General features: G+C 51.1%; 1 protein-coding gene across 1 annotated transcript in view; it reads left to right on the top strand.

The window, feature by feature from the left end:
* The first annotated feature begins 863 nt into the window (after positions 1-863).
* The window catches only part of LOC119972211 (BTB/POZ domain-containing protein KCTD1), a 196,681-nt gene continuing 171,347 nt past the window's right edge, over positions 864-26,197 (top strand). Inside the window, exon 1 of the mRNA XM_038808574.1 lies at positions 864-979. Within this exon, the coding sequence (XP_038664502.1) occupies positions 971-979 (9 nt within the window). The 5' untranslated portion in view covers positions 864-970. The remainder of the gene's footprint in view (positions 980-26,197) is intronic.

The raw sequence follows: 26,197 nt of genomic DNA, 5'->3' as shown, positions 1-26,197 counted from the left end.
CTCCCCCATGGCCCTCTCCCCCATACCCTCTCGCCCCAGCCCCCATCCCTCTCCCCCCTCACTCTCCCCCACCCCCTCCCTCTCCCCCACCCCCACCCCCACCCCCTCCCCTCCCCCCCCCATCCCCCACCCCCATCCCTCTCCCTCACCCCCATCTGTCTCCCCATCCTCTCCCTCTCCCCCTTCCTCACCCCTCTCTCTCCCCATCCCTCTCCCTCACCCCATCTCTCTCCCCCATCCCTCTCCCTCACCCCATCTCTCTCCCCCCATCCCTCTCCCCCATCTCTTTCCCTCTCTCCCTCCCCATGCCTGTCCCCCTCTCTCCTCCCCCCCCCCCTTCCCTTCCCTCCCTCATTCCCTCCCTCCCCCTCTTTTCCCCCCACCCTCTCTCTCTCTCTCCTTCTCTCCATCCTCTCTCTCTTGTCTCCTGGCAAAGAAAACGCTCGATCCATTTGCAGCGAAATCGCCCGCAGGAAACATCACATCAAAACTCATAACGATTAAAATCAGCTTTGTGCTGGAGCTGGGGAGGGAGTAATGAGCAATTGGAGCCTGTCTGTAGCGCAGGGGGAGAGGGGAGAAATGCTGGGGCTGGAAAGGAAACACTGATTGTCAAATAGAAATAATAATTTTTTTAAAAAGCAGGAACACAATAAAAACCCAGAACAAAAGGAATGGGGGAGAAATCCGTGCTGCACCTGGGTGCACAGTTAATTAAATCTAACTTTTCTTTGCACATTGGGTTAGACGCGAGAAGCTGCAATGAGCTAATTGTATCCTGATCCTTGCCTTGGGGGGTTTAAAAGCCCCGGAGCAACAATTCCTCTCTCTCTCTCTCTCTCCCTCTCTCTCTCTCTCTCTTTGCCTACCTTTAAGCCAGCGATTGGAACTGGGCTGCGAGCAGTCCTCTCCCGTGTACCGAGCAGAGCAGAGAGGAGCCAGGCAGAGGCTGCACCACAACTCATGTCCCATGTTCCAGGTAAGGCTGCAATGGTGTGTGTGCAGGAGGAGAGGAGGAGGAGGAGAGGCTCTCTCTCTCTCTCTCTCTGTGTTTTGATTTGTGTGTTGCTGGGACTTTGGGGGACGCTGCTGCTTTTACGCATGTGCCAAGCAGTCGGGATCTGAGCACCACAGATAGTCAGACAGACAGACAGACAGGAGACAGACAGACAGGACTGTGCCCTCTCCCCTTGGTTACACCCTACAGGGAGATTATAGGAGGGGGGCACCCTGCCATTGATAACTTCTCATTAAGGCAGCCCCACTGGAGACACCCCCCACACACAGACACACACACTCACAGAGACACAGACACACACACTCACAGAGACACAGACACACACACTCACAGAGACACAGACACACACAGACACACACACTCACAGAGACACAGACACACACTCACAGAGACACAGACACACACACTCACACACTCACAGAGACACAGACTCACAGAGACACAGACACACACACTCACAGAGACACAGACACACGCCCATTCACACATGCACACACTCACTCACACACAGACACACACTCACTCACACACAGACACACACTCACACACAGACACACACTCACACACAGACACACACACACTCACACACAGACACTCACTCACTCACACACAGACACACACTCACTCACACAGACACAGACACACGCACATGCACACACTCATTCACACACACACAGACACACACATTCACTCACACACAGACACACACACACAGACACACACTCACTCACACGCACACACTCACTCACACACAGGCACACACACACTCACACACAGACACACACTCACTCACACAGACACACACACTCACTCACACACAGACACACACACATTCACTCACACGCACACACTCACACAGACACACACACTCACACAGACACACACACACAGGCACACACACACAGGCACACACGCACAGACACACACACTCACTCACACACAGACACGCACACACAGACACACACACTCACTCACAGACACACACTCACTCACAGACACACACACAGACACACTCACTCACAGACACACACACACACAGACTCACACAGACACAGACACACACTCACTAACACACAGACACACACTCACTAACACACACACACACTCAGATACACAAACACATTCACAAACACATTCACAAACACATTCACACACACAGATACACACGCATACAGATACACACTCACTCACACACACACATGCTCACTCACACTAACTCACACACACAGGGACAGGAGTCATCATCGCTTCTCACATCCTCTCCCACAGCTTTGTTGCTTTCAGACAGCCGCTGATTGCTTGAGCCAGCCCTGCCCTGCCTCCCACCTTTCACTTTCCCCTTCCCTCTTTCTCCCGTCTCTTCTCTCCCTCCTCCTCCCCCTCGCTTCCACCCCTCCTTCTCCCTGCTTACCATCCACTCTCCCTCTTTACCGTTTCTCTCCAGTCTCCTCTCTCCCCCCTCTGTCTCCTTTCCTCCCTTGAACCTTCGATCCCTTCCTTTATCCTTCTCTCTTGTCCACGCTTTCCTTCATGTGTTCCACGCTCCCGCCATCCATCCCATCCTCACCTCCCTCTCGCTCCCTTGTGCCCTCTTCTCCCTCGTGCCTACCCCGTCCTCACGCCCACTCTCTCGACCCTCGTTCTCACTCTTCACCCGCCCTTTCGCCCTGGCCCGTGCGTTCTGCATCCCCCATCGCCCATGTGCATTCCCTCGTGCCCTCCATCACCCGGTGCCTTCCCTCACCCTCCCTGGTGGACCACTCACCTGTCCTGGTGCCCTCCTCACCACCAGGCCTGCCCTGGCGCCCTCCTCGCCACTGCGCCCTCCTCTCCATCGCACCCTCCTCGCCACCCTGCCCTCCTCGCCACTGTACCTGCCCTCCTCGCTACCACGCTCACCCTCGCACCCTCCTCACCAATGCGCTCTCCCTTGCACCCCCCTCACCCACCTTGCACCCTCCTCACCCCTTCGCACCCTCCTTGCCCTCGCCCCTCCTTGCCCTCGCCCCTCCTTGCCCTCGCCCCCTCCTTGCCCTCCCCCCTCCTTGCCCTCGCCCCTCCTTGCCCTCGCCCCTCCTTGCCCTCGCCCCTCCTTGCCCTCGCCCCTCCTTGCCCTCGCCCCTCCTTGCCCTCGCCCCTCCTTGCCCTCGCCCCTCCTTGCCCTCGCCCCTCCTTGCCCTCGCCCCTCCTTGCCCTCGCCCCTCCTTGCCCTCGCACCCTCCTTGCCCTCGCCCCTCCTTGCCCTCGCCCCTCCTTGCCCTCGCACCCTCCTTGCCCTCGCCCCTCCTTGCCCTCGCCCCTCCTTGCCCTCGCCCCTCCTTGCCCTCGCCCCTCCTTGCCCTCGCCCCTCCTTGCCCTCGCCCCTCCTTGCCCTCGCCCCTCGCCCTCGCCCCTCCTTGCCCTCGCCCCTCCTTGCCCTCGCCCCTCCTTGCCCTCGCACCCTCCTTTCCCTCGCCCCTCCTTTCCCTCACGCCCTCCTCGCCCTCCCCTCCTCCTGACTCTGCGTCTCCCTTTCTCTCTCTCTCCCTGTGCTGGCTGCCTTTTCCCCTGCCCTCTCAGGGCCCTCTGTGTCTCTGTGAAACCCTACACCCGCCTGCACCGACCTTTGTAAATTGGAAACACTCTGTGCTTGCGGTACAGCCACCGGCTTCCTCTGCCATGGGATTTTTTTTTTAACGATGCCAGTCTCCATTTCAAACTGCCCCAGATCCTGTATGATGAAAGAGGCCATTGTCGAGGCATATTAATGCCTGTGGGGTTAATTGTTAACAGGAGGTACTTTTCCATGCATGTCGATACCCATCCACTCAATAATCTCTTTGTATTTACCATATTTGTTGAAATATTACATTTGCCCTCATGTCTCTGTATGTTTATCTGATACACATTTTACAAATACCAGCTGATTAAAAACTACTTACTGTGTGTGTGTGTGTGTGTGTGTGTGTGTATGCAGAATGTCCAGCTTCCCCAGCCTCACTTCCTTCAGAAATCCTGTGATATTTGTCTTTGTTCAGATGACTGTTTGGGCTTTTCTTTCAACTTCTTTCTCTATAGAATTGTAAAGTGCATAAGTCAGGAGCCTATTCGGCCCATCATGCCAGTACTGTCTCTGTGAATGGAGCTATCCCATTACTGCCCATTCAAATAGAAATACATTTGTTTCAAAGACCCCCCCCCCCCCCCTCCCCACGCCCCGCCACCACCATTGCAAATCAGCTGCAACCTGATTGAATTGCGGAGCAGTCTCGATGGGCTGAATGGTCTCCCTCCTGTTTCCTCACCGAGAGAAAGAGAGAGAGGGTCAGAGCTTCCCCGGACAAACCCACCCTGCAGTCTCTGACCTTTTGTCATGTTGATCGAAAACAGTAAAGAGGATCAAGAGATGGGGTTTTTTTTTTAAGAGATGTCAGCCACACAGTGAAAATCCACTTTGACTCTCTCCGTCCTCTCTCACAGTTGGCAAATTTACGATTTTGTTTTTGAGCCTGGAGGGCCATTAGGAACGAGCCTGAACGTTAAACTGCGGCTGAGAAAGGGCAGATTATTTTTGTGGCTGCAGGCACAATAAATCCTCGGGACCGGGTCAGTGCAGGTTACAAGCTTTGTGCGTTTATCAATCGACCTCCCAACCCATTATTTTTGTTTGTTTTAGAAATTTAGTGTACCCAATTCATTTTTTTCCAATTAAGGGGCAATTTAGCGTCTTCAATCCACCTAACCTGCACATCTTTGGGTTGTGGGGGCGAGAGCCACGCAGACACGGGGAGAATGTGCGAACTCCACACGGACAGTGACCCAGAGCCGGGATCGAACCTGGGACCTCGGCGCTGTGAGGCAGCAGGGCTAACCCACTGCGTCACCGTGCTGCCCACCCGAAACCCATTTAATAGATTGAATCTGTTTGATCCTTTCTAAATTAAGGATGACAGGTTTGTCTCAGTGGTACAGTGGTTAGCACTGCTGCCTCACCACTCCTGGGTACCGGGTTCAATTCCAGCCTCGGGTGAGAGTTTTGTGTCTGAGTGAGTTTCCTCCGGGTGCCCCGGTTTCCTTCCACAGTCCAAAGATGCGCAGGTTAGGTGGGTTGGCCGTGCTAAATTGCCCCTTGGTGTCCATAAGATGCGCAGGTTAGGTGGGGTTACGGGGAGAGGGCGGGGGAGTGGTCCTAGGTAGGGTGGTCATTCGGAGGGTTGGTGCAGACCCCGTGGGCTGCTTCTGCACTGTGGCGATTCTATGAAAAGCATTGCCTTTGTTTAAAAGGACCACAACTAATACAAAATGAAATCACAGCGTGAAGCAATAACCTTAGTGTATCGCTGAAAAGAGAGATGTTGTTGAAGCTTTTCATCTGACACTCATCAGGACAAACACAAGAATACCAAATTTCAAGCTATCGGAACAATTGATACAACAAGAAAAAAGATGCTGACTGGTTGGCAAGTTGACTCTCTGGGCTGTACTCCTCTGCACTGCACTGCACTGCACTATCAGGCGAACATTATTGCCACGTCCACCGTGTGCTCATCAACATTATAGGAAGGATGTGATTGCACTGGAGAGGGCGCAGAGGAGATTTACCAGGATGCTGCCTGGTCTGGAAGATTTCAGCTGTGGAGAGAGGCTGGTTAGGCTGGGGTTGTTTTCCCTGGAGCAGAGAAGGCTGGGGGGGGGGGGGTCTCGTTTGAGTTGCACAAAATTATGAGGGACATAGATTGGGCGGATAGGAAGAAACCTTTAGTAGAGGGGCTAATAACCAGGGGGCACAGATTTAAGGTAAGGGGAAAGAGATTTAGAGAGGATTTGACAAAAAACATATTCACCCAGAGGGTGGCGGGAGTTTGGAACTCGCTGCCTGAAGGGGTGGTGGGGGCGGAAACCCTCACATCTTTGAAGAAGCATTTAGATGAACCGTTGAAACGCCACGGCATACAAGGAAAATGGGATTCGAACAGATAGGTGCCCGATGGCCGACGCAGACATGATGGGATGAGGAGCCACTTTTTCTGCTGTAATGCTCTGACTCCATGGCATTAACAATGGTGCGATATAAATGTAAAACATCCCAAGGCTCTTCACAGGAGCATCATCAGACAAAGCTCGACGCACAAAGAGATATTAGGGCAGTGACCTAAAGTTAGATTGGATTTGTTTATTGTCACGTGTACCGAGGTACAGTGAAAGTATTTTTTTTGTGAGCAGCTCAAACAGATCATTCCGTACATGAAAAGAAAATACATAATAGGGCAACACAGGGTATACAATGTAAATACATAGACACCGGCATCGGGTGAAGCATACAGGGTGTAGTGTTAATCAGGTCAGTCCATTAGAGGGTCATTCAGGAGTCTGGTAACAGCGGGGAAGAAGCTGTTTTTGAGTCTGTTCGTGCGTGTTCTCAGAGTTTTGTATCCCCTGCCTGATGGCAGAAGTTGGAAGAGCGAGTAAGTCAGGTGGAAGGGGTCTTTAATTATGCTGCCCGCTTTCCCCAGGCAGTGGGAGGTGTAGAGAGTCAATGGATGGGAGGCAGGTTCATGTGATGGACTGGACGGTATTCACGACTCTCTGAAGTTCCTTGCGGTCCTGGGCCGAGCAGTTGCCATACCAGGCTGTGATGCAGCCAGATAGGATGCTTTCTATGGTGCATCTGTAAAAGTTGGTAAGGGTTAATGTGGACATGCCGAATTTCCTTGGTTTCCTGAGGAAGTAAAGGCGCTGTTGTGCTTTCTTGGTGGTAGCGTCAACGTGGGTGGACCAGGACAGATTGTTGGTGATGTGCATCCCTAGGAATTTGAAGCTGTTCACCATCTCTACCTCGGCCCCGTTGATGCTGATAGGGGTATGTACAGTACTTTGCTTCCTGAAGTCAATGACCAGCTCTTTAGTTTTGCTGGCATTGAGGGAGAGTTTGTTGTCATTACACCACTCCACTAGGTTCTCTATCTCCCTCCTGTATTCTGACTCGTCGTTATTAGAGATCCGGCCCACTATGGTCGTATCGCCAGCAATCTTGTAGATGGAGTTGGAACCACGTTTTGCCACGCAGTCGTATGTGTACAGTGAGTAGAGTAGGGGGCTAAGTACGCAGCCTTGCGGGGCCCCGGTATTGAGGATTATTGTGGAGGATTTGTTGTTTTTTATTCTTACTGATTGTGGTCTGTGGGTTAGAAAGTCGAGGATCCAGTTGCAGAGTGAGGAGCCAAGTCCTAGGTTTTGGAGCTTTGATATGATCTTCGCTGGGATTATGGTGTTGAAGGCGGAGCTGCAGTCAATAAATAGGAGTCTGATGGGGGATGCTCCAGGGATGAGTGTAGGGCCAGGGAGATGGCGTCTGCTGTGGACCGGTTGTGGCGGTATGCGAATTACCGTGGATCTAGGCATTCTGGGTGTATGGAGGTGGAGTTTGGTCACAGAGATGGGTTTTATGCAGCATCTTAAAGGAGGAAAGTCAGGGAGGTTTCGGGATGGAATTCCATGGCTCAGAGCCCTGGAGCATGGAAATTGGGGATGATCAAGTGACCAGAAAGCGAGGAGTTTGGATATCTCAAGACGCTTGTGGGGTTGAAGACCATCACAGAGATAGATCATAGAATTTACAGTGGAGAAGGAGGCCATTCGGCCCATCGGGTCTGCACCGGCTCTTGGAAAGAGCACCCTACCCAAGATCAACACCTCCCCATCCCAATAACCCAACCCAACACGAAGGGCAATTTTTTGTACACTAAGGGCAATTTATCATGGCCAATCCACCTAACCCGCACATCTTTGGACTGTGGGAGGAAACCGGAGCACCCGGAGGAAACCCACGCACACAGGGGGAGGATGTGCAGACTCCGCACAGACAGTGACCCAAGCCGGAATCGAACCTGGGACCCTGGAGCTGTGAAGCCATTGTGCTATCCACAATGCTACCGTGCTGCCCGTCTAGGGAAGAGGCAGGATCTGGAAACCTGGTCAAGAATTTTGAAATGGCAGCTCTGGAGTCAAAGTAGGTCAGCGAGAACAGGAATGATGGGTGGATGGAACTTGGTGCACGTGGGCAGGTTAGAGTTTTATATAACATACGCCTGCATGACGCAAATGGATGTGCCGAGGTTTGATTTGCCTTTTGCAGGACTGGGAGGTTGAAGCTCGGTATCTACTCTATGTAGCACTCACCTCAGTCCTTCACTCCATTCGCTGAAAGTAAATACTCTCACTGCCCAGATTGTAGTGAATTGTATCGTGTTTTTCAATTTACTGCTGACTGTCGAACGGAGCAAAGTCCTGCAACTACATCAGGTGACAAATTCAAAAGCAAAATACTGCAGGTGCTGAGAATCAGAAATAAATAGAAAATGCTCGACATATTCAGGCTTAAGTAGGGTGCCCTTTCCAAGAGCCGGTCAAGACTTGATGGGCCGAATGGCCTCCTTCTGCACTGTAAATTCTATGATCTATGAATTCTACGATTTATGTCGCAACAGTCATTGGTTGTCCTGAAAGTTGCTATGTAAATGCTAATTCTGGGGCGGCACGGCGACGCAGTGGTTAGCACTGCTGCCTCACGGCGCTGAGGAATACAGCAATGAAACACTGAAAGAGGCCACTCAGCCTATTGCGTCTGTGCTGGCTCTTTGAAAGAATGATCCAATTAGTTCCACTGCCCTTACCCTTTCCCCATTGGCCCTGCAAGTTTCTCTTCTCAAGGATTTACCCAACTCTCTTTAGCTGGAGTGGCTCAGCTCTCCTGCCCCTGAGAGTTCACGCTCCTCCCCAGGACTCACAGCGCCAGGGTCCCAGGTTCGATTCCCGGCTTGGGTTACTGTCTGTGCGGAGTCTGCATGTTCTCCCCGTGTCTGCGTGGGTTTCCTCCGGGTGCTCCGGTTTCCTCCCACAGTCCAAAGATGTACAGATTAGGTGGATTGACCATGATAAATTGCCTCTTGGTATCCAAAGATGAGCAGGTTAGATAGGGTTACGGGGATAGGGCGGGAGAATGGACCGAGGTAAAGTGCTCTTTCAGAGCTATGCTGTCGACTCAATGGGCCGAATGGCCTCATTCTGCACTGTAGATGAGGGGAGTGCGGTCGACATTGTCTACAAAATTATGAGAGGTATGGACAGGGTAGATAGCAACAAGCTTTTTCCAAAAGTAGGGGTGTCAATTACAAGGGGTCACGATTTCAAGGTGAGAGGGGGAAAGTTTAAGGGAGATGTGCGTGGAAAGTTTTTTACGCAGAGGGTGGTGGGTGCCTGGAACGCTTTGCCAGCGGAGGTGGTAGAGGCGGGCACGATAGCATCATTTAAGATGCATCTAGACAGATATATGAACGGGCGGGGAACAGAGGGAAGTAGATCCTTGGAAAATAGGAGACAGGTTTAGATGAAGGATCTGGATCGGCGCAGGCTGGGAGGGCCGAAGGGCCTGTTCCTGTGCTGTAATTTTCTTTGTCTGGTCTTTGGACTTTAGCAAGTTCTTTGAAAAGATACCGCATGGTCGGTTGTTGTAAAAGGTTAAATCTCACGGAATCCAGGGCGAGGTAGCCAATTGGACACAAAATTAGCTTGGCGGCCGAAGCTAAAGGGTGGTTGTGGAGGGTTGTTTTTCAAACTGGAGGCCTGTGAGCAGCGGTGTGCCTCAGGGATCGGTGCTGGGGCCACTGTTATTTGTGATATATATTAATGATTTGGATGAGAATGTAGGGGGCATGAATGAAATGAAATGAAAATCGCTCATTGTCACAAGTAGGCTTCAAATGAAGTTACTGTGAAAAGCCCCTAGTCGCCACATTCCGGCGCCTGTTCGGGGAGGCTGGTACAGGAATAAGGTTAGTAAGTTTGCAGATGACCAAGATCGGTGGCATAGTGGATAGTCAAGAAGGTTATATAAGATTGAAACTGCGTCGCTGAGGACCAAAGCTCAAATCCCGGGTCACTGTCCGTGTGGAGTTTGCACATTGTCTGCGTGGGTCTCACCCCCACAACCCAAAAAGATGTGCAGGAAAGGTGGATTGGACACACTAAATTGACACTTAATTGGAAAAATAATCATTGGGTATTTTAAAAAATATATAAGATTGCAACAGGGTCTTGACCAATTGGGCCAGTGGGCCGATGAATGGCAGATGGAGTGTAATTTGGATAAATGTGAGGTGATGCATTTTGGTAGATTGAATCAGGGTAGGACCAACTCAGTTAATGGAGGGAGTTGGGGAGAGTTACAGAACAAAGAGATCTAGGGGTACAGGTTCATAGCTCCTTGAAGGTGGAGTTGCAGGTGGACAGGGTGGTGAAGAAGGCATTCAGCAGGCTAGGTTTAATTGGTCAGAATATTGAATACAGCAGTTGGGACGTCTTGTTGAAGTTGTACAGGACATTGGTAAGACCACACATGGAATACTGTGTTCAGTTCTGGTCACCCTATTATAGGAAGGATATTGTTAAACTAGAAAGAGTGCAGAAGCGATTTACGAGGATGCTACCAGGACTTGATGGTCTGAGTTATAAGGAGAGGCTGGATAGGCTGGGACTTTTTCCCTGGAGCGTAGGAGGCTTAGGGGTGATCTTATAGAGATCTATGAAATAATGAGGAGCATCGATAAGGTAGATAGTCAACATCTTTTCCAAAGGTAGGGGAGTCTAGAACTAGAGGGCATAGGTTTAAGGTGAGAGGGGAGAGATACAAAAGAGACCAGAGGGGAAATTTCTTCACACAGAGAGTGGTGAGCATCTGGAATGAGCTGCCAGAGGCAGTGGTAGAGGCGGGTATGATTTTGTCCTTTAAAAAGCAGTTAGACAGTTACATGGACAGGGTGGGTAGAGAGGGATATAACGCCATAGACATAGGAGTAGAATTAGGCCACTCGACCCATCGAGTTGCTCTGCCATTCAATCATGACTGATATATTTCTCATCCCCATTCTCCTGACTCCTCCCCTTATTGATCTAGCTCTGTGTTAAAGACACGCAGTGATTTGGCCTCCACAGCCTTCTGCGGCAAAGAGTTCCACAGATTCACCACCCTCTGGCTGAAGAAATTTCTCCTCATCTCTGTTTTAAAGGATCGTCCCTTTAGTCTGAGATTGTGTCCTCTGGTTCTAGTTTATCCTACAAGTGGACACATTCTCTCCACGTCCACTCTATCCAGACCTCGCAGTATCCTGTAAGTTTCAATAAGATCCCCCCTCATCCTTCTAAACTCCAACGTGTACAGACCCAGAGTCCTCAACCATTCCTCATACGACAAGTTCTTCATTCCAGGGATCACTCTTGGGAACCTCCTCTGGACCCTTTCCAAGGCCAGCACATCCTTCCTTAGGTGCGGGGCCCAAAACTGCTCACAATACTCCAAATGGGGTCTGACCAGAGCATTATACAGCCTCAGAAGTACATCCCTGGGCAAAATGCGGGCAAGTGGGATTAGCTTAGTGATAGAAACTGGGCAGCATGAACAAGCTGGGCCGAAGGGCCTGTTTCCATCCTGTAACATCTTAGACTCTATGTAGGGAATCTATGCCAGCATACATTGCTGCTCATCACCAGCCAGAATTGATGGGGAAGGTTAATGGCAGGGAGGGTGTCAATGTGTAAAACCTCCGGCCAAATGCAAAACGAAACCTGATGGTTGATATGAAGGTAGTCAACAAACAATCATTGGATTTAATTTATTGTCGTGTGTACCAAGGTACAGTGAAAAGTATTGTTCTGCGTACAGTCCAAACAGATCATTCCATACATGAAAAAACATAGGACATACAATAAATACACAAGGTAAATACATAGACACAGACATCGGGTGAAGCATCAGAGTGTAGTACTACTCAGTAGAGAACATAGAAAAATACAGCACAGAACAGGCCCTTCGGCCCACGATGTTGTGCCGAACTTTTGTCCTGGATTAAGAACAAATTAATCTGCACTCCATTATTCTACCGTAATCCATGTACCTATCCAATAGCCGCTTGAAGGTCCCTAATGTTTCCGACTCAACTACTACCACAGGCAGTGCATTCCATGCCCCCACTACTCTCTGGGTAAAGAACCTACCTCTGATATCCCCCCTATATCTTCCACCATTCACCTTAAATTTATGTCCCCTTGTAATGGTTTGTTCCACCTGGAGAAAAAGTCTCTGACTGTCTACTCTATCTATTCCCCTGATCATCTTATAAACCTCTATCAAGTCGTCCCTCATCCTTCTCCGTTCTAATGCGAAAAGGCCGAGCACCCTCAACCTTTCCTCGCAAGACCTACTCTCCATTCCAGGCAACATCCTGGTAAATCTCCTTTGCACCTTTTCCAAAGCTTCCACATCCTTCCTAAAATAAGGCGACCAGAACTGCGCACAGTACTCCAAATGTGGCCGTACCAAGGTTTTGTACAGCTGCATCATCACCTCACAGCTCTTAAATTCAATCCCTCTGCTAATGAACACGAGCACACCATAGGCCTTTTGCACAGCTCTATCCACTCGAGTGGCAACTTTCAAAGGTCTATGAACATAGACCCCAAAATCTCTTTGCTCCTCCACATGGCCAAGAACCCTACCGTTGACCCTGTATTCCGCATTCATATTTGTCCTTCCAAAATGGACAACGTCACACTTTTCAGGGTTAAACTCCATTTGCCACTTCTGAGCCCAGCTCTGCATCCTATCTCTGTCTCTTTGCAGCCGACAACAGCCCTCCTCACTATCCACAACTCCACCAATCTTCGTATATGCATATATAAACATTATATATTTCTGATTTTTTTAAAAACAGGTTAAAGGGATATGGGGAACAGGAGAATATGTGTGAAGAGATCAGTTTGGTCCATAAGAGGGTCATTCAGGAGTCTGGTAACAGCGGCGAAGAAGCTGTTTTTGAATCTATTGGTGCGTGTTCTCAGACTTTTGTATCTTCTGCCCGATGGGAGGGGTCTTTGATTATGCTACCTGCTTTCCCAAGGCAGCGGGAGGTGTAGACAGAGTCAATGGATAGGAGGTGGGTTCGCGTGATGGACTGGGCTGTGTTCATGATTCTCTGTAGTTTCGTACAATCTTGGGCCGAGCAGTTGCCATACCAGGCTGTGATGCAGCCAGATAGGATGCTTTCTATGGTGCATCTGTAAAAATTGGTAAGAGTCAATGTGGACAAACCGAATTTCCTTAATTTCCGGAGGAAATTTATGCGCTGTTGTGCTTTCTTGGTTGTGGCGTTGACGTGGGTGGACCAGGACAGATTGTTCGTGATGTTTACATCGAGGAAACATCTAGGAATTTGAAGCGGTCAACCATCTCCACCTTGGCACCATTGATGCAGACAGGGGTGTGTACGACACTTTGCTTCCTGAAGTGACCCCTATGTGATAAATGGACGGATTTACCCAGTTGTCTGTGAAAGTTACTATTGGATCTGTGCCACTCCATTTTGTTTCAGGCAATGTGTTTGAATCGCAGCAACTGGCTACGGGGTTCCACAAAAAATAAAATCCCTTGTTTCACCTCTGCTTCCTTGGCTTTTAAAAAGAATTTAGAGTATCCAATTCATTTTTTCCAATTAAGGGGAAATTTAGCGTGTTCAATCCACCTACCCTGCACATCATTGGGTTGTGTGTGTGGGTGGGGGGGGGGGGGGGGGGGGGGGGAGAACCCATGCAAACACGTGTGGAGAATGTGCAAACTCCACGCAGACAGTGACCCAGAATCGAACTTGCGTCCTCGGGCGCCGTGAGACAGCAATGCTAACCCACTGCACCACGTGCCACCCTTGTCATCCATTCCTTGTCAAAACAGTTGGAGGCCACTTGAATGGGATGTGTTGGCTAGTGTAGATGTAGTAGCGGGAGGCAGGAGTTCCGTCACCACACCAATATTTATTTGCAATAACGATATTACAGGAGCAGCTACAAACAGTGCTGCTAGCAGTCCAGTCAACTTAAGACTGGCTCACAAAGCCTACACAGGTGATTATATGGGCCCCCTCAATGAGCTATCATTGAGGGAGCTCATACTCCAATTGGCAAACCAATAAAGCCAATTGGAGTTCATTACACACACCCCCCCCCCCCCCCCAAGGTCCGAGGAATTCCTGCCAGCTGGCATTCCTCTGAGCTTCTTCCTGCTCCTCATGTCTGGGTCTGTCACCTCTGTGTCGTCCGCCGGGTCGTTCTCCGACGTGGGCAGGGTGTACCTTATAGGTGCCCGTCTTTTCCTTGACGACCTCCTTGGAAGTTGTTCTTCCTCCTCCTTGGGGAGAGGTGTTGCGGCCGCCTCGTTGAGCGTGTCCATCTCCGACTCTGATGACTGGATGACGGGGTCTGGAGAAATTGCTCGGGGCTGGGGTGTGGGTATCCTTTCCGTCTGGGCTATCCCAGCTTGAGGCGGTCCTGCTTCGCCTGCCTCCAGGTGTGGTTCCGCTGCCCTTATTTGGTTTAGTTGTTTCTTCAGCACCTTACCTCCTATCGAAACCTCATAGGATATGGGCCCTGTTTGGGACTCTACCATGCCTTTGACCCACGTTGGTCCATTCCCATAATTCTTGACCCAAACCGGTGCCCCCACCTGGAAATGTCTCTGCTGCCGACTATTATCATGCCCCCTATGTTGGGCCTCCTGTTGTTTCCCACTTTCCCCGTTAAATTTGGGAAAAGGAGACTCAGCCTCGTTCGCAGCCGCCTTCCCATTAAGAGTTCAGCTGGCGGTATGCCCGTTGTGGAATGCGGTGTGGTCCTGTAATCAAACAGCCAGCGGGAGAGCTTTGTGTCCATTGACGCTGCCGGCTGCTTCTTGAGTCCCGCTTTAAGTGTCTGGACCGCTCTCTCTGCCAGGCCGTTGGTCGCTGGATGGTAAGGGGCCGTTTTGATGTGACGGACTCCGTTTTCCTTCAGGAATTTTCCAAATTCCCCACTTGTGAATGCCGTTCCGTTCTCCGACACCAATACCTCCGGAAGTCCATGTGTTGCAAACGAGGCCCTGAGCTTTTCAATTGTCGATGCTGTGCTTGCCGCGTTTACCCGGTGGACGTCCAATCATTTGGAGTGGGCGTCCACTATCACCAAAAACACTGAGCCCATGAAAGGGCCGGCATGGTCAATATGCAGGCAGGGTCCACGGTCTGCCTGGCCATTCCCACGGGTGCAATGGCGCCGCTGGTGGCACTCTTTGCCCCTGTTGGCGCTCCTGGCACCGACGTACCAAGGCTGCTATGTCTGTGTCCAAACCTGGCCACCAAACGTAGCTTCGAGCTAGCATCTTCATTTTAGACACCCCTGGGTGGCCGTGATGTAACTCGGTTAAGATTGCCTGACGGCCCTGAGCTGGGACTATTACCCGGCTCCCCATAATAATATACTGTCTTCTACGGTTATTTGGTCCCTTCTGCTCCAGTATGGGTGCATCTGGGGCTCCACTGGTCTTTCCAGTTCCCCTGTTAGCAGTAAATGCTTCATCTTGGCTAAAACTGGGTCTTTTTGCGTCCAGAACCGAATATGTTGTGCGTCTACTGGTAGGGTGTCCCAAAAAATTTAGAGTCATTACTGTCTCCTCTACTTTTGGTATTTGCGGGAGAGTGTCTGGGAGGGGAAGCCTGCTCAAAGCATTTGCTACTCGCATTCCCAGTTTGTGCTCCAGAACGTATCTATACACCGCCAGTAGTAACGCCCAGCATTGGATTCTAGCTGATGCAATCGGGGGTATTGACTTGTCTTCTTTTAATAACCCTAATAACGGCTTATGGTCCGTCACTATAGTGAATTTCCGCCCGTACAGATACTGGTGAAATTTCTTTACTGCGAATATCACCGCCAGTCCTTCCTTCTCGATTTGGGCGTACTTCCTCTCAGCCATCGCCAAGCTCCTCGAAGCATAGGCTATTGGCCGTTCTTCCCCATTCCTTCCTCTATGGGCTAAGATGGCTCCTACCCCGTAGGGGGATGCATCACAAGTGACCACCAACTCCTTCCTTGGGTCATATTGCTCTAGGACATTTTCGGATGACAGCTGTTCCTTAATGTCCCTAAATGCTCGGTTTTGGCGGGCGGACCATTTCCATTCTTGCCCCTTTTTTAGTAGCTGGTGGAGGGGTTCTAGAATGGATGCCCTATTTTCAATAAATTTTCCATAATAGGTTACCAACCCTAGAAATGATTGTAACTCCTCGTCCGTGGTGGGAGCTGGGGCTTCATTTATTGCCCTTACTCGGTCTTCTAATGGGTGTAAGCCCGAGTCGTCTACTTTATATCCCAGGTACGTCACTTGTGGGGCCAGAAAAACACATTTTTCCCTTTTTAGCCGTACGCCTGCCTTTGCGAAACGCCTGAGCACTTCCTCCAGGTTCCTTACGTGTTCCCTGTTTGTCCTACCCGTGATTAAGACATCGTCCAAATAAATCGCCACCTGCGGTAGTCCCTGCAGAATATTTTCCATTGTACGCTGGAATATAGCGCAGGCTGATGACACTCCAAAAGGTAGCCTAGTATAACGAAAAAGGCCCTTCAGGGTGTTGATCGTAGCAAACTTCTGGGAGTCATTGTCCAGTTTTAACTGCAGGTAGGCGTGGCTCATGTCCAGTTTCGTGAACAAAAGCCCACCTGCCAATTTGGCATATAGGTCGTCTATTTTCGGGATTGGGTATTTGTCCAGCAGTGCGTATTTGTTTACCGTCTGTTTGAAATCTCCACAGAGACGTATCGAGCCGTCTGGCTTCAAAATTGGTACCACCGATGCTGCCCATTCCAAGAACTGTACTGGTCTGATAATGCCTTCGCGCCGTAACCTTTCTATTTCGTCATCTACTTTCTTCCTTAATGCCTGTCCTTACAAAATTTCGGAAGGGCTTCTGGATCCACGTGCAAAGTTGCTTTGGCGCCTATGATTTCCCCCAAACCTTCCTGGAAGACCTCTGGGTATTTTTGGAGTACTCCACTCAACTGCCCGCTTCCACTCTGGAAAATTTTCATCCAATCTAATTTCAGGTCTTTCAGCCAGTTCCGTCCAATTAAGCTCGGTCCGGAGCCCTCTACCATAGTCAACGGTAATCTGAGCAATTGTTTCTCATATTCCACGGGTACATGAGTCGTGCCTAGAACTTCCAGGGGTTCCCCCGTGTAGGTTTTAAGTTTCGTCGATGTTTTTGTTAGGGTTAGTGGCTGGAGTCCATCTTTGATTTTAATAAATGCTGCCACTCCCATTACTGATACGGCCACACCCGTGTCTATTTCCATTATTGTCGGCCGCCCGTTCACCCGTGGGGTAATCTTAATGGGTTCTGCTTTCTTCGTTGCAATATTATATAATTGTTCCCCTTCGGAGGAGGATGGGGCATCTAGGTTGTGTACTTCCCTGCGTCCCCACCTGCTATTCCTCTTTTGCCACCTCCTTCTAGGGTTTCTGTCGTTGTTACCCCACTCTGTCTGGTGCCAGAAACGGTCCTTCTCTGTTGGGGGAGCCTCAGCCGGTACTTCCGTCTGTCTCCAGTTAGTCCTGGCAGACTTGGGGGCAGTTCTGGGGTTTTCCTTTTTCCCTCTATTCCTCAGGCTTTTCCTGAGAGCGGCTATCTGGTAGCAGGACCCGTTGTGGTAGTCCCTCTCACAGGTATCTACCTCCATTGGCGTGCCCTGTAGTTCCTGCGCCCCACTTGCTGCCTTTTCTAGGGACAGTGCGAGCTGTAACGCCTGCCTGCAGTCTAGCTCCGTTTCCACCAACAGGCGTTTCTGTATTGTGAGGTTGTTTATACCACACACTAACCGGGCCCGAAGCATTTCATTTAGCATCGGGCCGAACTCACATTTTTCCGCCAGCCTTCTCAGGCAGGTCAAGAAATTTGTGACTGACTCCCTGTCTTCCCGCTTCGCTGTGTAGAATCTGTACCTACGCAAAATGAGGTGTGGTTTTGGGCCGTAGTGCTCTTTCACACAATTCCGTTACTTCTTGGAAAGTTTTCGTGTCCGGCGCATTGGGATAAGTCAGGCTACGTATAATGGCAAAAGCTGAGGGTCCGCACGCCGACAGCAGGATAAGCCGTCTCCTTTCGTCCGTCAGTATATTATTTGCCCGGAAGAAGTAACACATTCTCCCCATATACTGGGACCAGTCCTCAATAGCCGGGTCGAATGCCTCTAACCTCCCAAAAAACGGCATTTTTAAAATGGCAAGGCTTACCCTCCGAGTGCGGCAGCTGGTCTCCGCAAAATTCTTAGTTTACCTCGTCGCCACTGTAGTAATCCACGGGAGGCAGGAGTTCCGTCACCAGACCAATATTTATTTACAATAACGATATTACAGGAGCAGCTACAAATAGTGCTACTAGCAGTCCAGTCAACTTAAGACTGGCTCACAAAGCCTACTACAGGGCACGCCAATGGAGGTAGATACCTGTGAGAGGGACTACCACAACATATGTGCCCCCTCAATGAGCTATCATTGAGGGAGCTCATACTCCAATTGGCCAACCAATATAGCCAATTGGAGTTCATTACAGTAGACTTGAGAGATGTACAGACACTTCCAACACTGATGAAGGTTCAACTCAATTTTATTAACTAATTCTAACTAACTAACACACGATGACTGTGGGTCTAAATGATGCTAACTTAAACTAGAGACCTAAGCCTTGTCTGAACCAGTTGATTCTCTCAGCACGTGGTGTGAGTCTGTGCTGGGCTGGGTGAGTTCTTGTTACACTGAGAGGCAGCACCCAGAATGAGCGGGAACCGTGGTGCCCTCTACCTTTATAGTGTGTGTATTCTTTTTTTTTAAATTTAGATTGGCCAATTATTTTTTCTAATTAAGGGGCAATTTAGCGTGGCCAATCCACCTACTCTGCACATTTTTGGGTTGTGGGGGCGAAACCCACGCAGACACGGGGAGAATGTGCAAACTCCACACGGACAGTGACCCAGAGCCGGGATCGAACCTCAGCGCCGTGAGGCGGTTGTGCTAACCACTAGGCCACCGTGCTGCCCTTAGTGTGTGTATTCTAACTGGTGATTGGCTGCGGTGTTTGTACATGTTGATTGGTCCCTGTGTGTGTCCATCAGTGTGTGTCTGCACCATGATATACTGGTGTATATTATGACAGAATGGACTCATAAGGGGGGGGTTGAGATGATTTGAGAGATAGATGTGCAACAACCTGAAACCTACTGTCCATCTAAATGAAGGTTTGGTGCTGCAGATTGGGAGTTCAGTGATTAATGCGAATAATATTCACACACAACTGCAAAGCCGAACCCCTTTATCATGGCTTTACGGTCCTTTTATTATCTGCTTCCAGCAGTCTGTTTGCAGCTGGCCGAGGATCACTTTTTAGTGCTGTTAATTGCTTGTGCTTGCGTCCGTGTGCGTGCCTGTTTGTGTGTCACTGCGCACGCTCTGGTGTCCATTTTTTTTGAAGCAGAAAGCAGCTAGTTTACATTTGCCATTCCCTGTAGCACACAGATTTCCTCACCAAATGATCACTGCAAAGCATTCGCACCATTAATAATGGAGGATCAATACTCCCCTTCAGCGCTGCTGAAATCATGTTCTTCACTTTTAAAGAATCAATTATTTTAGCATCTTATTTTGTGTGTCCGCCGCCCCACCCTACCAACGCTGCTGGAGGAATGCATCTTGTTTGCTCACCTATACTTCACCGGTCCGACTCGATGAAGGGAGACCGTTCCCGTGGTGTAAAGGTGACAAGACAAGTCGAGGTGATGCACCCTTCCGCGTGGCCGGGCATTGTGTGATTTCTCAGAGCCAGGTATAGGAAAACAATCAAAAGATCATTTGGATTAGATTGTCTGGGATATATCCGACATCAAACTGATACAAATCGTGTCCCGTTTTCAACGGACAAATCCATTCCCTTTTTGCGAAAAAAAAAAAGTCACTTAATAAATACTTGACAAGGAAAAAGATAAATGCAAGAGGTCTGGGGAAAGGGCAGCAAAGTAATTGGGTCGTTCTTTCAAAGAGATTCAGGACAATAATAATAATCGCTTATTGTCACGAGTAGGCTTCAATGAAGTTACTGTGAAAAGCCCCTAGTCGTCACATTCCGGCACCTGTTCGGGGAGGCCGGTACGGGAATTGAACCGTGCTGCTGGCCTTGTTCTGCATTTCTAAGCAAGAAATTTAGCCCACTGTGCTAAACCAGCCCCGGCACGATGGGCCAAATCATAGAATTTACAGTGCAGAAGGTGGCCATTTGGCCCATCAAGTCTGTACCGGCCCTTGGAAAGTGCACACCTCCACCCTGGTCCACACCTCCACCCTATCCCCGCAACCCCACCCAACCCAACCTTTTTTGGACACTATGGGCAATTTAGCATGGCTGATCCACCTAACCTGCACATCCTTGGGCTGTGGGAGGAAACCGGAGCACCCGGAGGAAACCCACGCAGACACAGGGAGAACGTGCAGACTCCACACAGACAGTGACCCAAGCCGGGAATTGAACCTGGGACCCTGGAGTTGTGAAGCAACTGTGCTAACCACTGTGCTACCGTGCTGCCCCATGGTCACCTGTATTGTATCATTCCGTATTATTAGGTCAAACCACAGCAGATTGATTAGAAAAGGCGCCTTTGTCTTCTCATTAGCTGATCTTGGGCTATTTTGTGCAACAATAGGAGATACATTGAAGACAGTAATCCTCTGATCGTACATCATAAATCCCCAGGGCCTGAGAATCTGTATCCCAGAGTGATGGGAAAATCATGCTTGACAAATCTGTTAGAATTCTTTGAAGATGTAACCAGTACAGTTGACAAGGGGGAGCCATTCGATGTGGTATATTTGGACTTTCAGAAGGCGTTTGACAAAGTCCCGCATAAGGGGCGGGATTCTCCCCTACCCGGCGGGGGTGGGGGGTCCTGGCGGGATGGAGTGGCGTGAACCACTCCGGTGTCGGGATGCCCCAAAGGTGTGGACGTCTCCGCACCTTTAGGGGCCAAGCTCTAACCTTGAGGGGCTAGGCCCGCGCCGGAGTGGTTGGCGCTCTGCCGGCCGACGGGAACGGCCTTTGGCGCCACGCCAGCCGGGGCCGAAGGGACTTCGCCAGCCGGCAGAAGTCCGCGCATGCGCCGGAGCATCAGCGGCTGCTGACGTCATCCCCACGCATGCGCAGGGGAGGGGGTCACTTCCGCCTCTGCCATCATGAAGGCCATGGCAAAGGCGGAAGGAAAAGAGTGCCCCCACGGCACAGGCCCACCCGCTGATCGGTGGGCCCCGATCGCAGGCCAGGCCACTGTGGGGGCACCCTCCGGTGCCAGGTCGCCCCGTGCCCCCCCCAGGACCCCGGAGCCCGCCCGCGCCGCCTGGTCCCGCCGGTAAGGTAGGTGGTTTGATCCACGCCGGCAGGACCAGCATGACAGCGGCGGGACTTCGGCCCATCGCGGGCCGGAGAATCGCCCGGGGGGGGGGGCCTGCTGACTGGCGCTGTGCGATTCCCGCCCCCTGCAAATCTCTGGTGCTGGAGACTTCGGGACATGGCGGGGTCGGGATTGACGGCGGACCCCGGCGATTCTCCGACCCGGCGGGGGGTCGGAGAATCCCGCCCAAGAGATTGTTGTGCAAAATTAAAGTGCATGGGATTGGGGGAAGTGTGGAGGTGGATAGGAAACTGGTTGGCAGAGAGGAAACAAAGAGTCGGGATTAATGGGTCCTTTTCAAATTGGCAGGCAGTAACCAGTGGGGTACCACAGGGATCGGTGCTGGGACCCCAGCTATTCACAATATATATTAATGATTTGGATGAGGGAACAAAATGTAACATCTCAAAGTTTGTAGATGATACCAAATTAGGTGGGGAGGGTGAATTGTGATGAGGATGCAGGGATCCTACAGCAGGATCTGGATGGCTTGGGCGAGTGGGCAAACCAATGGCAGATGCAGTACAATTTGGATAAGTGTGAGGTTAATCACTATGGAAGCAAAAACAGGAAGGCAGATTAATACCTGAATGGTTGTAAATTGGGAGAGGGGAATGTGCAGCGGGACCTGGGTGTCCTTGTGCACCAGTCGCTGAAGGTAAGCATGCAGGTGCAGCAGGCGGTAAAGAAGGCTAATGGTATGTTGGCCTTCATTGCGAGAGGTTTCGAGTATAGAAGCAGGGATGTGTTGTTGCAATAGTACACGGCCTTAGTGAGGCCACACCTGGAGTATTGTGTGCAGTTTTGGTCTCCTTCTCTGAGGAAGGATGTTCTTGCTCTCGAGGAAATGCAGCGAAGGTTTACCAGACTGATTCCTGGGATGGCAGGAATGTCATATGAGGAAAGATTGACTAGGTTGGGATTGTTCTCGCTGGAGTTCAGAAGAATGACGGGGGATCTCATGGAGACTTATAAAATTCTAACAGGACTAGACAGGGTCGATGCAGGGAAGATGTTACCAATGATGGGTGTGTCCAGAATCAGGGGTCACAGTCTGAGGATTCAAGGTGAACCATTTCAGACAGAGATAAGGAGACATTTCTTCACCAAAAGAATGGTGAGCCTGTAGAATTCATTACCACAGGATGTAGTTGATGCTAAAACTTTGAGTATATTCAAGAGGCAGCTGGATATAGCACTTGGGGCGAATGGGATCAAAGGTTATGGGGAGAAAGCAGGATTAGGCTATTGAGTTGGATGATCAGCCATGATCGTGATGAATGGCGGAGCAGGCTCGAAGGGCCAAAAGGCCTCCTCCTGCTACTATCTTCTACATAGAACATAGAACAGTACAGCACAGAACAGGCCCTTTGGCCCTCAATGTTGTGCCGAGCCATGATCACCCTACTCAAACCCACGTATCCACCCTATACCCGTAACCGAACAACCCCCCCCTTAACCTTACTTTTATTAGGACACTACGGGCAATTTAGCATGGCCAATCCACCTAACCCGCACATCTTTGGACTGTGGGAGGAAACCGGAGCACCCGGAGGAAACCCACGCACACAGGGGGAGGACGTGCAGACTCCACACAGACAGTGACCCAGCCGGGAATCGAACCTGGGACCCTGGAGCTGTGAACCATTTATGCTAACCACCATGCTACCCTGCTGCCCCATGTGTCTATAACCCCACTGCTCGTCTGCCTGGCTTTTACCTACCACGGCTGTAAGTAGGCCCATTTTCTGGACTGACCAAGGTCCCTGTATGGCCATACAATGTGAGCGGGGTATTCCAGAACATCCAGGCTACAACTGTGGTACAGGCCAAACCGTCACATTGACCAACTAACTAAACTTGAAGGCAGGCTTAAAGAACTCCCATGTAGCCACCGCCGAAGCCATTGCCTGGCTCCATGCCTCAGGCAAACCCTAAATAAATTCATCAAGCAGGTCTTAAAACCTGAACAGTTCTACACATACAATCACAGATATCTTTAAAAACAAACCCACCCGCACCATTCAAGTTCACAGTCAGGATTTTGTTCTGTACATGCTAGAACAGGGCAAAGCAAGAATAACATTTCTTTAAACACAAAGGTTTGCGTTTTTGTAGTGTTACTCATGGGGAATTGCTGACGTGGCGGTATTGTCACTGGACTCCGAATCCAGAGACCCAGGGTAATGCTCTGGGGGCCTGGGTTCCAATCCCACCGCAGCAGATAGTGATGTTTGAATTCAATTAAAATCTGGAATTAAAAGGGCAGCACGGTGGCGCAGTGGTTAGCACAACCGCCTCACGGCGCTGAGGTCCCAGGTTCGATCCCGGCTCTGGGTCACTGTCCGTGTGGAGTTTGCACATTCTCCCCGTGTCTGCGTGGGTTTCGCCCCCACAACCCAAAAATGTGCAGAGTAGGTGAATTGGCCTCGCTAAATTGCCCCTTAATTGGAAAAAATAATTGGGTAATCTAAATTTAAAAAAAAAGAAATCTGGAATTAAAAGGTCTAATGATGACCATGAAACCATTGTCATAAAAATCCCCACCTGATTCACTTGAGGTCCTTTTAGAGAAAGTAATCTGCCGTCCTTACCTGGTCTGGCCTACGTGTGATACGCGAACTCCGGAAAGGCCAGCGACGCTCACTATTCTAAAAAAATGGTCTTGGGCGCGATTCAGTGGACTCCATAAAGTCCGGTTTTGGGCACGTTTCACGGGTAGTTTCGCGACGGCTGCGATGGCAAGATTCCGGCCCATATCCAATGGCACTTGGTGCCAAAAGGCAGCCTCGACGTGACTGGCTGTCTGATACCCTTGCCTCAGCTACTCCCCGCTATCAAAGGAAGCCGCTTTTAAACGTTCCCTCAGCACTCAATCCCAGTCAACACACAAGCATGACAGCGCGCAGACCTGCTCCCCGCTTCGGGGATGCAGACCTGGCTAGGCTTCTCAACGCTGTGGACGAGAGGCGGGAGACCCTGTTTCCCCCGTGGGGGTTGGGAGACCAGCAGCTGGGTCAGTAATGTCGTCTGGGAGCCTGAGGCGGCACTGTCAGCGTGGGCAGCACGACCAGGAGGACCGCCGTCCAATGTCGGAAGACCAACGACCCCCACCAAGCTGCGAGGGTAAGTTACCACCTCTTTCCACCAACGCCCCCCCCCCCCCCCAACAATTGGCTAGCTGATACCTCGCAAACACCCCACCTCCGATCTTCGTGCTTGTTCCTCAGAACCCCCTGGAATCCACCAAAACAACTCCTCCATGTCCAGATACGGTGCCCACACATGTCCCTGGCCCATCAAGCGTGCGGCTCACAATGCCCTCTCTTTGTCTCCGCAGAAGATAGCCCATAATAAACAGGAAAGGGCCACGGTAGGGGGTGGGGGAGGAATCCCAGAGATTTGAGGTTGCACCCCCTATGAGGATCGGGCCCTGGAGATTGTGGGGTTGACCGAGGAGAGAGCAGTCACCGACAGCACGGTTGGCCTGAGCCGCAGAGGGCAGGATCCACTGCCCCTTCATCCAGATGACCCGTCTCAAGTGAGTCGTTCATGTCAGACAAAAATGATCCTTCCCTCTAACCGATCACACAGCTATTGTCTCACAGGACCTCCATCTGATGGGACCGGGATTTACGGGTTCAAACCCCCCCCCCCACACCACCATCCAAGAGACCACCTCAGGGGAGAGCTCCAAGGAGACCACCAGTGAGGCGCCACAGCTGTCACCACACCTTCCACCAGCACAGAGACACACACCTTGGTGGGTGATATTAGTCGACCGGCGTCTGGGGGCACAACCTGGTGAGCGCCTCATAGCTGCTGATGCGCATCAGGTGGATGCAGGAACATCCAAGAGGAGCAGCAGTCGGAGGTCTGCTGGATCCCAGCCAGAAGCTGAGCCTCTGGACAAAGTTCTTCCAGAGCTGATATAGGTGATAGGATAGAGCCGTGACATTCAGGAGGCAATGTTAGCGACATTCCAGGGACTGCATAGCCAATTGGAGGCGTCCCAAAGGTTATGGGCTCAGGAAATGATGCCGATAATGAGTGGCACCGAGGCCAACGTTGCTAGGGTGGCGACCGCAGTGGAAAACCTGGAGCACCAGGTCAGCGACTTGAGGAGTGGTACTCGAGGCATGGCTCAGTCTGTGATGACCATGGTTGAGGGTCTCAATCGCATGCCCCAGTTGCTGAGGGACTGGTCCCAGTCGCTGAGGGATGTGTCCCCGATGCCGGTGGACATTGCCGAGGCACACCAGAGCGTGGCCCAGCCACCGAGGAGCATCGCTGAGGGCATCGACACCATGGTGCAGGCATGAGGAGCCACCAGGATGGGCAGAGCCAGAGGATATGGAGCTCGCTCTCCATCCCATGGAGTCTCCCAGGATCCTACAGGCACTGGCAAGGCAGAGGAAGAGCTGGAGGGCAACCCAGGGCCTGTCACCAAGGAGACTATGGCAGTCTCCATTTAATCCGAATCCACCCCCCTCCTGACACTAGCGCATCTCAAGAGCAGTGGGCAGAACATGGTGGCACGGCGATGCCAGTGACAAGGGTAAATCGGCCAGGGACCCCGGCTCCGGGCCACCCACAGGACGTCCATCAAGGGCACGGAAAGCAGCAGGCTGCCTCCCTCTGATGTTCCTCCGATGCAGACCCTGTTCAGAGGATGGGTGTGAGCGCGCTGTCAGCAGAAAGGCAGGAGTCAGAATTGGCATAAACCGAGGAGCACCAGAGTTTACCTCACAGCGCTCGACTATCACTCTCCTGCTTTGTATAACGGCCCGCTGACAGTGCCGACAGAGACCCATCACCCTGGAGTGAATTTACACAGGCGTTAGGAGGGGGGGAACAGTG

Source organism: Scyliorhinus canicula, chromosome 10 (assembly GCF_902713615.1).
Source record: "Scyliorhinus canicula chromosome 10, sScyCan1.1, whole genome shotgun sequence".
Taxonomy (NCBI): Eukaryota; Metazoa; Chordata; class Chondrichthyes; order Carcharhiniformes; family Scyliorhinidae; genus Scyliorhinus; species Scyliorhinus canicula.
The sequence above is the reverse complement of the archived record's forward strand: the minus strand, read 5'-3'. Positions and strand labels throughout refer to the sequence as shown.